The following is a 16072-nucleotide window of genomic DNA, read 5'->3' on the forward strand; positions in this document are numbered from 1 at the left end:
TGCTTTGTCATTATGGGCTATTGTGTGTAGATTGATGAGGGAAAATTCTAATTTAATCAATTTTAGAATAAGGCTGTAATGTTAAAAAAATAGGGATCTGAATACGTATGTATATATATACTTAAAAATGTCCTTGTTTTTCAAAGAAAAGCAAACTGATCAGAAATACAGTGTAGACATTGTTAATGTTGTAAATAATGATTGTAGCTGGAAATGGCTGATTTTTTAATGGAATATCTACATAAGCGTACAGAGGCCCATTATCAGCAACCATCACTCCTGTGTTCCAATGGCACGTTCTGTTAGATAATCCAAGTTTATCATTTTGAAAGGCTAATTGGTCATTAGAAAACCCTTTTGCAATTATGTTAGCACAGCTGAAAACTGTTGTTTTGATGAAAGAAGCAATAAAACTGACCTTCTTTTGACTAGTTGAGTATCTGGAGCATCAGTATTTGTGGGTTCGATTACAGGCTCAACATAGACGTCAGTCTATTCTTGTTCTGAGAAATGAAGGCTATTCCATGTGAGAAATTTACAAGAAATGGAAGATCTCGTACAACGCTGTGTACTTCTCCCTTCACATAACAGCACAAACTGGCTCTAACCAGAATAGAAAGAGGAGTGGGAGGCCCCGATGCACAACTGAGCAAGAGGACAAGTACATTAGAGTGTCTAGCTTGAGAAACAGACACCTCACAAGTCCTCAGCTGGCAGCTTCATTAAATACTACCCGCAAAACACCAGTATCGACGTCAACAGTGAAGAGGCAACTCCAGGATGCTGGACTTCTAGGCAGAGTTGCAAAGAAAAAGCCATATCTCAGACTGGCCAATAAAAAGAAAAGATTATGATGGGCAAAATAACACAGACACTGGACAGAGGAACTCTGTCTCGAAGGCCAGCATCCTGGAGTCGCCTCTTCACTGTTGACGTTGAGACTCTGTATGCCTATGTAGATATTCCATTTAAAATTTTAAAATTTAAAAATCCATTAAAAATTTCCAGCTACAATAATCATTTACAACATTAACAATGTCTACACTGTATTTCTGATCAATTTGATGTTATTTTAATGGACAAAAACAAGGTCATTTCTATGTGACCCCAATCTTTTGAACGGTTGTGTACATACTGAACAAAAATATAAACACAACAAGTGTTGGTTCCATGTTTCATGAGCTGAAGTAAAATATTCCATAAATGTTCCATATGCACAAAAACATATTTCTCTGGTGCTGAGGAGTATTTCTGTCTGTAGCCCTTTTGAGTGGAAAAACTCATACTGATTGGCTGGGCCTGGTTCCCAAGTGGGTGGGCCTATGCCCTCCCAGGCCCACCAATGGCTGCGCCCATTGCCCAGTCTTGAAATCCATAAATTAGGGCCTAATTTATTTATTTCAATTGACTGGTTTCCTTCTATGAACTGTGACTCAGTAAAATCTTTGAAATTGTTGCACGTTGCTTTTATATTTTTGTTCGGTATATACAGTATATATATTTTTACACACATTACATCTAAATAAAGGTGCTTAGCCAAATAGAACATAACTGAGCGCATCTGTGGAGTTAGCAACTTTTTTAATGACAATTTTGAATCTATTAAAAAATTAAGTGCACTAAATGGTGCTCAAGGATTCAAGAGGAGGTGACGATTACATTTCATGCTTCAACAGATGCAGTAAAAAAAATCAGTGAGAGGAAGGACGTGAACTTTCAACTAAGTGATTATAGGACGCAGTTGGAAGATTGTTCAAGAAGGGGATGGGATGCTAGCCTGAGTCCAGATATGTTTGTGCTGTTCTGCCGTCTCTTTATTTCTATCACTGTCACACCAAATGACAGCAATGCAGTTGGCAAGACAGAGCACACAGATCTGGGGTCAGGTTAGATGGTGTTACTTGTGCAGCCAGGTCAGTTGTTTTGGAATGACAGGTGGTCACGGTGGCATGGCTCCAAAGAAGCAGGTCGTGCATGGGTGCTCCCACAATCTTGCTACGGCCAATCACCACAGCGTTCTTCCCTGCCACTGACGTGCCTATACGTGCAGACACAATTGGGGACCATTACACATTGCTCCATTTCATTCTCACACATACACATACTTGTCAATTTTCAAGTAATGATTTTTTAAATTATTACGTACATTTTCATTTTATAATGTTATATAATGTAAATATTGTCAGGTCCGGTCATACATTATGATACATTTATCAGTAAAGCACAAAGCCAATTAAGACCCTGACAAGTATCCTAAACAAGGAAAACTGCCTTTAAGTATCCATTTTTGTGCTTATGTGCGTTTCAAGGGAAGTGTTTGTGTATCGTTCGGCTACTATACAATAATCTCCATGGCAACAATAAGAGGTGTGTGACCCTCACCTGTCTGGCTAATGAGCTTCATGCAGCCTTTAGGAGTACAGGGGATAAAACAGTCCCCCAGGTCCCCCCGAGAGAGCTTCCCTGCGTTGATACTGGTCAGCCTGAGAACACACACACACATACAAATCTATAGCATCACATTTCACATGCAATGGATGCTAAGTAATAGGTCCCCCACCCCACACTCTCACTCTCTCTATCTCTCTATAAAACACACACACACACAATCAAACAAACAATGCCGACTGTGCCAGACACACACACTTCCATAAACTGAGAGCTTCCGGAAATGTTCGAAACTTCCAATCGGCGGAAGGTATTTTGGGGACATGGATTGATATTGGGGCCTCCTCTGACTTGTGTCATAGTTTATACGACCTGCAGAACAAATCACTACTGCCCTAAGATGTGGACAAGGAATCAATTGTACTCATTACTTGCCTAAATTGGACCAGCTCGTCTAAATTGGACCAGCTCGTCTAAATTGTGTCACGCCCTAGTCTAAGTATTTTGTGTTTATCTTCATGTATTGGGTCAGGCCAGGGTGTGGCATGGGGTTTTTGTAATTGTGGTGTGTTTTGTCTTGGGGTTTTGGTGGTGGTATTGGGATTGTAGCTTAGTGGGTTATCTAGCAAAGTCTATGGCTGTCTGGAGTGGTTCTCAATCAGAGGCAGGTGCTTATCGTTGTCTCTGATTGGGAACCATATTTAGGCAGCCATATTCTTTGAGTTTGTCGTGGGTGATTGTCCTTAGTGTCTTTGTTCCTGTCTTAGTGTTTGCACCAGATAGGGCTGTTTTGGTTTTCGTTACGTTTTTTGTTTTGTAGTGTTTGTGTTTATTTCGTGTTTCACGTTTGTTTGATTAAACATGGATCGCAATCTACACGCTGCGTTTTGGTCCGACTCTCCTTCACCACACCTAGAAAGCCGTTACAAATTGGACCAGCTTGTCTAAATTGGACCAGCTTAATTTCCAAGCTCTCCCACAGTGTGAGAAATGACTTGTACAAGTCTGCCTAAACACTATCCAAACCCCTTCAAAGAGTCCACTCTGTCGCCTCCAACAAATCTTACCGATGCGCTAGCTCGATCACGTACCCTCAATATATTTGCTCTAGTTCCACACCAGTGCTTGAATCAAACGGCCGTGTACACACTAAAAAAAGATACTACACTATTTACCCTTAGGAGGTCTGCGTCCTAAATGGCACCAAATTCCCTTTATAGTGCAATTATTTTGACCAGATGCCCAAAAGGCCATGACCATAGAAGTTGGCAAGACAGCACAAATCATGGTGGCTGAAACCAGACCAAAGGGAGTCAGATGGAACTGGAAGAGTCCGGAGCCTCAGGGAGTGGTTGTGGTGTGTGTGAGGGGGGGGGTCGTAGTGGTGGTGGTGTTTGTGTGTTGGGTGGGGAAACGCTTATTATTATTTTATTTAAAAAATATATTTAACCTTTATTTAACTAGGCAAGTCAGTTAAGAACACATTCTTATTTACAATGACGGCCTAGGAACAGTGGGTTAACTGCCTTGTTCAGGGGCAGAATGACAGATTTTTACCTTGTCAGCGTTATGACCAATAAACATATATTTTATATGTTTACGATATTTACAGCTGAAAGACTTATCATTTGCTCAGAAACTGAAAAACAATTCAACTAAATAGTGACTGATTTCAGCAGGTCATGTTACTCTCAAGACAGGTCAACAGAGTCCATTGTGCTAATAGGCTGCTGGATTGCAAGTGCAGTATGACTCTCTTTTGCTCAAATGAGGTTTGTCCCTCAAATATAAATAACTATACACCGTGTTAATATCTAAGTATTTCTTAAGGGTAAAAAAGTAAACGATTGATTACTTAAAAACCCTGGTGACAAACAGCTCCTCACTGCCACTATGAGCTTATTGTGAAAGGTGTGACCGTGTAAGCTAATAGTAACAGTAGCAACAGAAGTAACAGTAGGCCTACTACTCACAGTACAAACAATAATAATAGTATGTTTCGATGTTCATATCAATAGTAACATACAGGGGTTGGAACCGGTTCAGGGAACAGAACTGAAAACTGGAAAAGAAAGGCATCAACAAACAGGACCAGAACCCGGTACGAAAGTGATCTATACTGTTCTGGAACATAACTGTTATTTTAAAAGCATGTGAACCGGTTAATAAAGTATTTTATCCAGGCATTTTCCACACAAAAAATGCAACAAAGCACCTATGCAAAGCCCTCCCTTTTTGTCAATCAGAAACTTATTCCATCATCTGCCTGCCAGCTGAGAATCTTGCTAATATGTGTGAGTGTTGGCTACCTACCCATCCCCCTCCGAAACACAGCAGTAGCCTACTGATGTTACAAACGTGATTCAGAAGATCCGGAGCGTGATTTTTTAATTAGAGAAGAATGGATGAACCTTTCCAGTGCTAGTCAGGGATACTATATCATCACATGTCACATTAGATCCATTATCTACAAAAAGGTAAGAAGGGTTTTTAATTTTGGTGCCGCTCTGCACACACACGCTTGTTAGCTAGCTAGCTTCTCTGGTCCAACATTAAGCCAACTCTGAAGTTAAAATACATTCAAAGTTCCTCCATAAAAGCCATAGGTATAATTATGTGGGCCTAATTCAGAGAAGGATTTCAGAGGTTTAAAAAGGACAGAAAGGAACTACATGAACCGGTACTTTTTTGGGGAGTTCGAACTTGTTCAGAACCTTATTTTGCTGGTCGAAACGGGAAAAAAATAATAATGGTTTTGTTCAGAACAAAACAACTGGAAAATGATTTAGGTTCCAACCCCTGGTAACACATGCAGGCTCCCTGTGAGAGTTGTCACTTACCCATCCACATCCTTTTCTGGGGCCACGGCATTAGTCACCTTCTCTGTGTCCATGGGGTTGATAGAGTCCAGTGGCAGCTGGACAATGAGGCCGTGGACCTCTAGGTTCTCATTGACCTCTACAATTCTACGGAGGACCTGTGCAGGCCAAGGTTTTAGAGTGGTGGTCAGGGATTGGTGAAGAAGTGCTAGTACAGAATAACAACATAGCCCTATTATTAAAATAATATCAAACTTGTTTAAAAGTTCATATCTGAGGAGTAATCATAATATCAAACTTGCTTGATTTTTTATATTTCAAATGCTTTTCAAGGCCTGTATTTTTTTTGCTTAGGTAGAGGATTCAATGCCCCTCTTACACAACTGTGCCAAATGTTGTATCCATATCTATGTTATATTTTAGATGCTCCTTGTTCAGGCTCTTCCCACTGGTCACAAACATCAATTCAATGTCTATTCCACGTTGGTTCAACGTATCTTCATTGAAATTATGTAGAAACAACATTGATTCAACCAGTGTGTTCCAAGTAGGTTGAAATACACACACTACTCTGGCCGTATAGGGGCATGTACAATACCAGTCAAACGTTTGGCACACCTACTCATTCAAGGGTTTTTCTTTATTTTGACTATTTTATACAACTAACAACAATTTTCTAGTAACCAAAAGAGTGTTAAACAAATCAAAATATAGTTTATATTAGAGATTTTTCAAAGGAGCCACCCTTTGCCTTGATAACAGCTTTGTACACTCTTGGCATTCTCTCAACCAGCTTCAACTGGAAAGCTTTTCCAAGAGTCTTGAAGGAGTTCCCACATATGCTGAGCACCTTTCCTGCTTTTCCTTCACTCTGCTTTCCAACTAATCCCAAACCATCTCAAATGGGTTGAGGTCGGGGATTGTGGAGTCCAGGTCACCTGATGCAGCACTCCATCACTCTCCTTCTTGGTCAACTAGCCCTTACACAGCCTGGAGGTGTGTTGGGTCATTGTCCTGTTGAAAAACAAATGATAGTCCCACTAACAGCAAGCCAGATGGGATGGCGTATCGCTGCAGAATGATGTGGTAGCCATGCTGGTTAAGTGTGCCTTAAATTCTAAATAAATCACTGAGAGTGTCACCAGAAAAGCACCCCCACACCATCATTATGCTTCACGGTGGGAACCACACATGCAGAGATTATCCGTTCACCTACTCTGCATCTCTCAAAGAAACGACAGTTGGACCCAAAGATCTCACATTTGGACTCATCAGACCAAAGGACAGATTTCTAATGTCCACTGCTCATGTTTATTGGCCCAAGCAAGTCTCTTCTTATTATTGGTGTCCTTTAGTAGTGGTTTCTTTGCAGTTATTTGACCATGAAGACCTGATTCACTTATTTGGGCTGACATTTCTGATGCTGGTAACTCTGATGAACTTATCCTCTGCAGCCGAGTTAACTCTGGGTCTTCCTTTCCTGTGGCGGTCCTCATGAGAGCCAGTTTCATCATAGCGCCTGATGGTTTTTGCATCTGCACTTCAAGAAACTTTCAAAGTTCTTGAAATTTTCCGCATTGAATGACCTTCATGTCTTAAAGCAATGATGTACTGTCATTTCTCCTTGCTTAATTGAGCTGTTCTTCCCATAATATGGACATGGTCTTTTACCAAATAGGTTTATCTTCTGTATACCACCGCTACTTTGTCACAACTGATTAGCCAAACGCATTAAGAAGGAAATAAATTCCACAAATTCACTTTTAATAGGGCTCACCTGTTATTTGAAATGCATTCCATGTGACTACCTCATGAACTGGTTGTGATAATGCCAATAGTGTGCAAAGCTGTTGTCACACCAGCCTTCGCTTTGGCTCCCCCTCCTGTCCAACTTGGGCATTCGGTGTCGCCGGCCTTCTAGCTGCTGGCGAACCTACTGCTGGAAAACGCCTTTCACTCATCAACCCTGGACTTGTCTCGTCATCATTACACACACCTGGTTCCAATCCCCACTCTATCACTGTATATATACACCCTCTGCCATTTTTGTCAGTCATTGCAAATGTTACTTGTTTTCCTGAGAGGAATCTCTCCTACTATTTCCTGAATGCTTTATATTTTGCACTTTGGGTTCACCCTTTTTGTTTCTGAAGATGTATTTTTTCACAACAGCATTTAAGTTTCTTCCCGCTTTGATCTATGTTGTTAAAATAAACTCAGTAGTACTAAACCTGTGACTGCCTCCTGCCTACTCCTCTCTACTACCACAGTGACAGCTGTCATCATGGCTACTTTGAAGAATCTCAAATATAAAATATATGTTGATTTTTTTAAACGCTTTTTTGGTTACTACATGATTCCATTTGTGTTATTTCATAGTTGTGATGTCTTCCCTATTATTCTACAATATAGAAACTAGTAAAAATAAAGAAAAACCCTGGAATTAGTAGGTGTGTCCAAACTTTCATCAAAACATAACATGGATGTAGTGGCTGTACTTCTTACCTCATCCTCTGTTGCAGTCTTTGGCAGTCTGACATGGCTGGCATTGATTCCAATCTATAGAAATGGTGGCAGTGATTAGCATTCTCATTGCAATTATACATCAAATAGCTAGCATGTGTTACTATCGACGCTCTTCTGCCACAGTGCTTACCTCAGCTGCGGCTTTTAGCTTCATGCTAATGTAGAGGTTAGAATCGTCTCTGTCACCCACCTGAAACACACACACAGTCCTGTATAACTAACCTTGTGCGGACACACAATTCAGTCCCATTCAAAATCCTATTTTCCCTAACCCTAGATACTAAAACTAACCTTAGCTCCTAACCCTAACACTAATTCTAACCTTAACCATTAAACCCCTAGAAATACTATTTGACCTTGTGGGGACAAAAATGTCCCCAGTTGGTCAAATTTTGGTTTGCTTAAAACCTGTTGCGACTCTAGGGGCAGTATTTTAATTTTTGAAAAAAAAATGTTCTTTGAGCTGTTCTTCCCTACGTCACAATGCTGTAGACGCCTTGGGGAATACGTAGAAAGCATAAGCTGGTTGATAGCACATTCACAGCTCAATAGGGACTCATTGGATATTTTGTCAGGACAAGATGCTAGAATATGCATATAATTGACAGCCTTGGATAGACACTCTAACGTTTCCAAAACTGTAAAGATATTGTCTGTGAGTATAACAGAACTGATGTTGCAGGCGAAAGCCTGAGAAAAATCCAATCCGGAAGTGCCCCATATTTTGAAAGCGCTGCGTTCCAATGAGTCCCTATTGAGCTGTGAATGTGCTATCAACCAGCTTATGCTTTCTACGTATTCCCCAATGTGTCTACAGCATTGTGACGTAGTTTTACGCATTTATGTTGAAGAATAGCCGTAGGTCCCGACGGATATATTATCGAATAGATATTTGAAAAACACCTTGAGGATTGATTATAAACAACATTTGCCATGTTTCTGTCGATATTATGGAGCTAATTTGGAATATTTTTCGCCATTTTCGTGACTGCAATTTCCAGGCGATTTCTCAGCCAAACGTGAAGAACAAACGGAGCTATTTCGCCTACAAAAATAATATTTAGGGAAAAATGAACTTTGGCTATCTACCTGGGAGTCTCGTGAGTTAAAACATCCGAAGTTCATCAAAGGTAAACAATTTAATTTGATTTCTTTTCTGATTTGTGAAAAGATTGCCTGCTGATAGCAAGGCATAATGCTATGCTAGGCTATCGATAAACTTACACAAATGCCTGTCTAGCTTTGGCTGTAAAGCATATATTGAAAATCTGAGATGACAGGGTGATTAACAAAAGGCTAAGCTGTGTCTCAATATATTTCATTTGTGATTTTCATGAATAGGAATATTTTCTAGGGATATTTATGTCCGTTGCGTTATGCTAATTAGTGTCAGGCGATGATTACGCTCCCGCATGCGGGATGGGGAGTCAGTAGAGGTTAAAATAAGTATAGTTAAACAAATCTATAGATGCACACACCAAATAGGGTTTTAATAACAAAACAATACTAGAATATAATGTATGTATGTTGTTTTATCAAGTTACACAGCTTCAAATGCTAAACATGGAGCTCGAATGCTCTCCAGCTACACATCAACAACAAATAAAGAGCATGTACCATGTTCCCAAGTCTGTATATCAGCTATCCTACCACAGAGTAAGCTGAGCAAAAACTGATGAATAAGTGTAGAGATTAAATGAATGACTAAATGTATAATTAAATGCAAATGATTCATTGTAGTTGATAAAACAGATGTTATACAAAATAAATAGAAAACAACAATCTACTTGGGGTGTTGGGATACAATGTTACTCAACAAAACAATGTGTACAATTTGAAACAAAAAAGAACTCTGAACACATTTAATTATTCACTGAGTGCACAAAACATTAGGAACACCTGCTCTTTCCATGACAGACTGACCAGATGAATCCAAGTGAAAGCCACGATCACTTACTGATGTTTCCTGTGAGATCCAGAAGGGGTTGAAGTGGAGGAGACAGGTTAAAGAAGGATTGTTAAGCCTTGAGACAACTGAGACATGGATTGTTTATGGGCGAGTCAAAATATTGAAGTGCCTTTGAACAGGGTATGGTAGTAGGTGCCAGGCACACCGGTTTGAGTGAGTCGAGAAGTGCAACGCTGCTACATTTTTTATACTCAACAGTTTCTCATGTATATCAAGAATGGTCCACCACCCAAAGGACAACCAGCCAACTTGACATAACCGTGGGAAGCATTGGAGTCAACATGGGCCAGCATCCCTATGGAACACTTTCGACCCCTTGTAGAGTCCATGCCCTGATGGATTGAGGCTGTTGCAAAAGTGGGTGCAACTCAATGTTAGGAATGTGTTGCTAAGGTTTTGTACACTCACTGTATATTCTGTTGTTTTGAATGAATTGGGCCTCTGAATATTTGAGCAAGGTTATTTAAGACTTAGAAGGGTTACAGAGGGGGAACCTCACAGTTAGAAAACAAATCAACAGTAAAGTAGCCTATCGTTATAAGGCGAGCAAAACAATCAACACATTTACCGAAAGCTCATCTGAAGAAGTGTGGAATTAGAAGAAAAGAAAAAGAATTAAGTGAAGAAAAACAGCTCAAAAGAACACACTCTGGTAATGAAATAAGGAAACATACACAAAGGGGCCTTTCACACTACTGTGCAGAGTTGAGCCAAACTGAAGCAAGAGCTGTACTGAGCCGGCCTCATTATTAAGCCTCCACCACAGTTGCTGGAATTGTGCTGGAAAGGACAAAGTGAAGAGAAAATATCCAAGCAAGCACGACACAGTTTGGGTTGGCAGGATAATGGGAAAAGGGTAAAAGACATACCTGCAACACTACCAGACCTGGCCGGAAGCCAGGGAACTGGCCCCTCATCTGGTCCAAGTCCTCTTTCAACCTTTCTCTCACCAGCCTGTGTTGAACAAGAACAACCACATTGTAACATTAGTTACACTTTCTATGAAGCTGATATAATGCATTATAAACACACTCGTAGAACAAACAACCACATTGAAACATTGGTAACATTTTCAATGAATCCCATTGCCCATCGACCATCATTGTAAATAAGAATTTGTTCTTAACTGACTTGCCTAGTTAAATAAAGGTAAAATAAATAAGAAAGAACAAACACAATATAACATTCAGCACTCCCCCATGTCAAACTCCATGACCTCCATGACCTCCATGACCTCCTTCACTCCAACATGCTGTGATATCACCGAGTCATAGGCTACTCACTGAGACGTCTTGTTGCCGGAGACAATTGTGGCCAGGTTGCGCCTGCCTCCTCTGCATCCTGTGGACGCTAGACGGAGGGTGAGGGAGGCGAAGGAAAGCATGGCTGACAACTGGAGAAAGATGGCTGGATGGAGAAATGAAGAGAAATAATAATGGATAGATGGTAAAGGGATTTTAAGAGGCCCAGAGAACAGAAAAAGGAACTGCATCCACTACAACTACAGTGCAACATATATCCCATTATGAACAATTAAAAACATCACTATTGCCAGTTACAACTATAATAATAATAATAAATTACATTTGGAGAGCGCTTTTCATTTACAGATGTAAATCACAAAGCTCTTATAGTGGTTCCCAGGTGCCTATTTTCAATCACCAGTGCAAGCCAGAAAACTGCAAACCCATACAGCAAGCCAGAAAACTGCAAACCCATACAGCAAGCCAGAAAACTGCAAACCCATACAGCAAGCCAGAACACTGCAAACCCATACAGCAAGCCAGAAAACTGCAAACCCATACAGCAAGCCAGAAAACTGCAAACCCATACAGCAAGCCAGAACACTGCAAACCCATACAGCAAGCCAGAAAACTGCAAACCCATACAGCAAGCCAGAAAACTGCAAACCCATACAGCAAGCTAGAACACTGCAAACCCATACAGCAAGCCAGAAAACTGCAAACCCATACAGCAAGCTAGAAAACTGCAAACCCATACAACAACTGGCTCAAAAGTTTCTACTATTGACTACAACCATGACTACTTGCAGAAATTGTTAGCATGCAATGTTGCAACATCTTATTATAATGTAATAACAGATTACAACTATATTATTATACAATAATTGTATTATTATTTTTGTTATTATAAATATTTGAAAAGTAAGAGAGATAAAAATGACTTACCAGAGTTAATGCAATGTTCAGAAGTGGATCTAGTCTCTTGAGGACCAGATCAGCCACCAAGTGATCCACACTCCAACATAGTGGTCTAGGCAACTCCTCTTATCAGTGTGTGTGTGTGTGTGTGTGTGTGTGTGTGTGTGTGTGTGTGTGTGTGTGTGTGTGTGTGTGTGTGTGTGTGTGTGTGTGTGTGTAGCGCCCACTCTTTCTCACTCTCTGTCTCTCGTTCTCTCTCACAACTGGGGAGGCTTCCAGCAGTATCTTATCACAGTCTATGGACTTTTCCGTGGCATTCCTGCCTACTCCAGATTGAACGTGAACTAGGTACATACATTTCTCACTGCCAAGGCTATTGGGTTAGAGAGAGGGTAAAACAGGGAAAGTTGCAACTCGTAGGCTCAAACCAAAAATCCAGGGGGAATGGAGTTTGGTTAAACAGAAACCCAGAGGTTGGGAAGTGTATTGTGCCATCCCACTACTGGGTCTACTCCCAGCCAATCAGAATCCATTCCATGTTTTTGGCAACCAAGCTTGTTTTTTTCCCTCGTTTACTACCAAAAGTCGCTACTTTTCCACAGAGTTAAAGCAATGATTTATATCCAAGGAAGATTAACTGAGGTTGCTTTCTTTTCAGGAAGGAGCCTGCCCCTCTGCTTTCTCTGTTATTTCTCTTTCAGCCAGAACTTTCTTTCTCTTCCCCTCCTTCTTCTGCATGTCAAAGACAACAAAACAACCTCCCGCGAGAACTCAGCTTTGGACAGCGTACGAGGAAAGGCCCTGGGACATGTTCATTGGGCACCAAACAGGAAAAAAACTGACTGGAACAGGAAGGGACTACTGCGGCTTGTCCAGTAAGTAACACTTCATTTCATGTTCCATTGCAAAGCATTTTAAAACATTTTCCATTGTATGCACTAACGAACGCAAGCTCTGCTAACCCTGTTCTTTCTCTGTGTGTACATTGCAATAAATGAAGCAGTCTGATTTAGGTTTGTCCAGTTTCACAACATGGCATAACCAAAGCCTCAGTGTTGACCACAGTGGGTGTTAATCTCCACTACTACAACCAACACATTCAATAACCAGACCAGACCAGACTTACTGGAGTGAGTACAAAGGTCCTCTTGAGTTACTGAGAAACGGTTGCTGAAAAACAACACGATTTTCCAACGGCAATAAATATGGAGAAACAAAACTTATCAACAGTTTGTATTTGGGTAGATGAAACCATGACTTGACAAATAAAAAGCTCCATTAGGCATTGCCTTAGTGAACATGTGTACTTTTCACTAAACCTATTTGACTCCATTTTTTTGCATCTCAGTCAGAGGAACCGAACAGAACACACTTACAAAATGGAGCCATGATGTGAATTGAGCATTGAAGCCAGAATACTTTAATTACATGTTGTTTATAAATGTGTTATCAATTATTATAAAGGACATTAATTTCAATGCTTATAAATGTTCACAAACAACAATGACCGCTAATCTTCAAAAGAGACACAATTAGCCTACCTGTAAATAGTGGGTTCAATCTGCTTCTTACATATTTATATCACTTCATTGCCTCTGGTTTTGCTTGGTTGGTTTTAATGCCTTTTTTCTCATGTCGTCTCCCACTCCTCCAGCTGTTTGATAGAGATAGTAGCCCTCTTTTAAGAACCACAGCGCCCTCCAGTGTTTACTTACTGAATTACAGTGGTTTTGAAAACAGTACCACCACACATGTGGACACCCTTGGTCGATTGCAAAAAAACAGGCATAATTTAACGTTGGTTGTCTCTTTATTTCTTAAAATGTTACTAACGGGAGATTACATCCACCTGTTAAAACACACTTGATTGAAACCAATAGATCTCTTGCTGTTTCCATGTCAAGTGATATGATACTAGACAGCTGCGTCTATGTTCTGTGCTCCCGCCTCCAATGAAAAACCAAACTATCAGGAGTATGGGAAAAATTATTAAACTTCTATAGTACTTTTCATAATACAAATTGTAAAGCGCTTCATTAGCAAACAAACCAACAATAATGCAGCTAGATAAACTAGCTAGCTAGCTGCAATATATAACTTTTTTGTCAATGTAATCAGCACTGTTCAGCACTCAGGACCAGTCCCCTGGTTGAGTTATCATTATAGGAAAAAGGTCCATTAACAAATTATCTTTATATTGAATTGTTGTGTCCATGTTTGACATTTTAATATAGGGAACATCATTGAAAGTAACTGATATATCCTGTTGTACAAAAAAAGACATTTAATTTATGTTTCATGCTCTCACCTATGCAGAACTTAAACTCTTCAGAATGGCAATCAGATACGTGCTTTGATTGATAGAAACTATGATTTTAGGGGTTCTTATCAATAATTTCAGAAAAAAGCCTATTTAATTCATTTCAATTGTATATAATATTATATAATATTGTGTTAAATTCTACTAGATGGCTGTAATGAGCAGCAATTAACCCTGGACACTATTTGAACCCTGTTGGTATCTTGTGTCAGACTTTTGTATCACTATGCTTACGTTATGGTTATTTAGCATTTTGCCCATGCACCCACTATTCATCAAGTCCTTGCTTCCTCTGTCCTTGTTTCGTTCATTCCTCACTGCTCTTTCAAAGCGCATTGGATGAGGAGGAGGACTGAGGGGATGAACCTTCAATCCTCTCTCCCATTGTGGTTTCAGAGGGAGGCAAGGCATTAAGGAAACAAGGGCAGAGGAAGCAAGGATTTGACGGCTAGTAACATTTTCAGACAGTGCATGAATGAGTGAGTTGCCATGATACCCAGGCCTTGTCATGACACAACCGCTAGGCTAGCCCCTACTCTCTAGACACTTGTGGAGATATGAGAGGATGTGTGGTTACATGGTAATAGCTCCACTTTGCCCTCTGATAGACTTGCTGGAATTTTGTCCATATGGCTTACAATCCAATTCCAATCCTTTCAGACCTCCACAAGAGTCTAGGGGTAGGCGCTAGGGGCTGGAAAGGACACCAGAACCCTGTGGGGACCTTTAGCACCAGTGTTAATTTTGGCAACAATAACTATGACAAAAAACATTAGTCAATAACCTACTTTTCCCGACAAAATCTAATCTAATTTTATTTTTATTTCACCTTTATTTAACCAGGTAGGCCAGTTGAGAACAAGTTCTCATGTTCAACTACGACCTGGCCAAGATAAAGAAAAGCAGTGCGACAAAAACAACAACACAGAGTTACACATGGGATAAACAAATGTACAATCAATAACACAAAATAAAAATAAAATTATAAAAATCTATGTACAGTGTGTGCAAATGTAGAATAGTAGGAAGGTAGGCAATAAATAGGCCCTAGAGGCAAAAATAATTACAATTTAGCATTACTACTGGAGTGATAGATGTGCATATGATGATGTGCAAGTAGAGATACTGGGGTGCAAAAGAGCAAGAGGGTAAATAATAATATGGGGATAATGAGATGCCCTGAATAAAACGATAACCATTACAAATTATTTTTAATTTCAGTTGGCGAAAATGTAATGAAACGGGAATAACATGTTTGACTAATGGACATTCAATCTCACATGAAGCTCTTTTTCATCTGTCTTGTCCAATCATAATCATGCCTTTGCAGAATATAATACAATCTATCACTGGTCTTTTAGCTGGCGGGCTGATTGAGCTGATCTGCCTGGCTCTCCAACACACACATCTACTAGGTGGTCACTTCAGTCACTCGTCTCTCCTTTGAATTGATGTGCAGCCAGGACACTTCAATTGTGACTTACGTCAATTAGAAACAATAATGTCTTCGATCATCTTTGCTTTCAGAAACTCTATTTAGCCATGTGTACTGTCTTGTCATCTGTGTTGCAGCTCTCATGGTCGGTAAATGTGAGTGCAGTTGCTTTTTTCCCAATTGGAAATAGTAATGCAATTTGCTGAACATTAGGAGCACAGTAAACATTCCAGCATTGTTGGAAAGCTCATAATCTCCACTTCTTAAAGCCAGACTCAGTAAATCCAAAATAAAATAATGAATTTTCGCATTTATTTTTTATCACTCGAGTAAAGAGATATTTTGTCTTAATTTGAACTATTCAATGCTTTGACGGCACATCACTTGAAATACCGGAGCTTTTAAGTTCAAGATTGTTTACATTTTGCAGCTGATGTCTCAGCCAGGGGAAGT

At 40.0% G+C, this 16072-nt stretch overlaps 1 protein-coding gene across 3 annotated transcripts in view; it reads right to left on the reverse strand.

Annotated features, from left to right (window-relative positions):
- LOC115140432 (C-1-tetrahydrofolate synthase, cytoplasmic-like) overlaps positions 1-13504 on the reverse strand; it is a 58324-nt gene extending 44820 nt beyond the window's left edge. Inside the window, exons 1-8 of one of the 3 annotated variants that reach the window (XM_065026440.1) lie at positions 11892-13029; positions 10986-11109; positions 10572-10656; positions 7864-7923; positions 7713-7766; positions 5229-5365; positions 2383-2483; positions 1902-2038 (exon numbers count right to left, since the gene is read on the reverse strand). In XM_065026440.1, the coding sequence (XP_064882512.1) occupies positions 1902-2038; positions 2383-2483; positions 5229-5365; positions 7713-7766; positions 7864-7923; positions 10572-10656; positions 10986-11086 (675 nt within the window). In that variant the 5' untranslated portion in view covers positions 11087-11109; positions 11892-13029. Of the gene's footprint in view, positions 1-1901; positions 2039-2382; positions 2484-5228; positions 5366-7712; positions 7767-7863; positions 7924-10571; positions 10657-10985; positions 11110-11891 lie in introns of all 3 variants that reach the window. The other 2 variants (XM_029678764.2, XM_065026441.1) reach the window with 2 other exon arrangements.
- Between the last annotated feature and the right edge of the window lie 2568 nt (positions 13505-16072).

Source organism: Oncorhynchus nerka, linkage group LG13, assembly GCF_034236695.1.
Source record: "Oncorhynchus nerka isolate Pitt River linkage group LG13, Oner_Uvic_2.0, whole genome shotgun sequence".
NCBI classification, from domain to species: Eukaryota; Metazoa; Chordata; class Actinopteri; order Salmoniformes; family Salmonidae; genus Oncorhynchus; species Oncorhynchus nerka.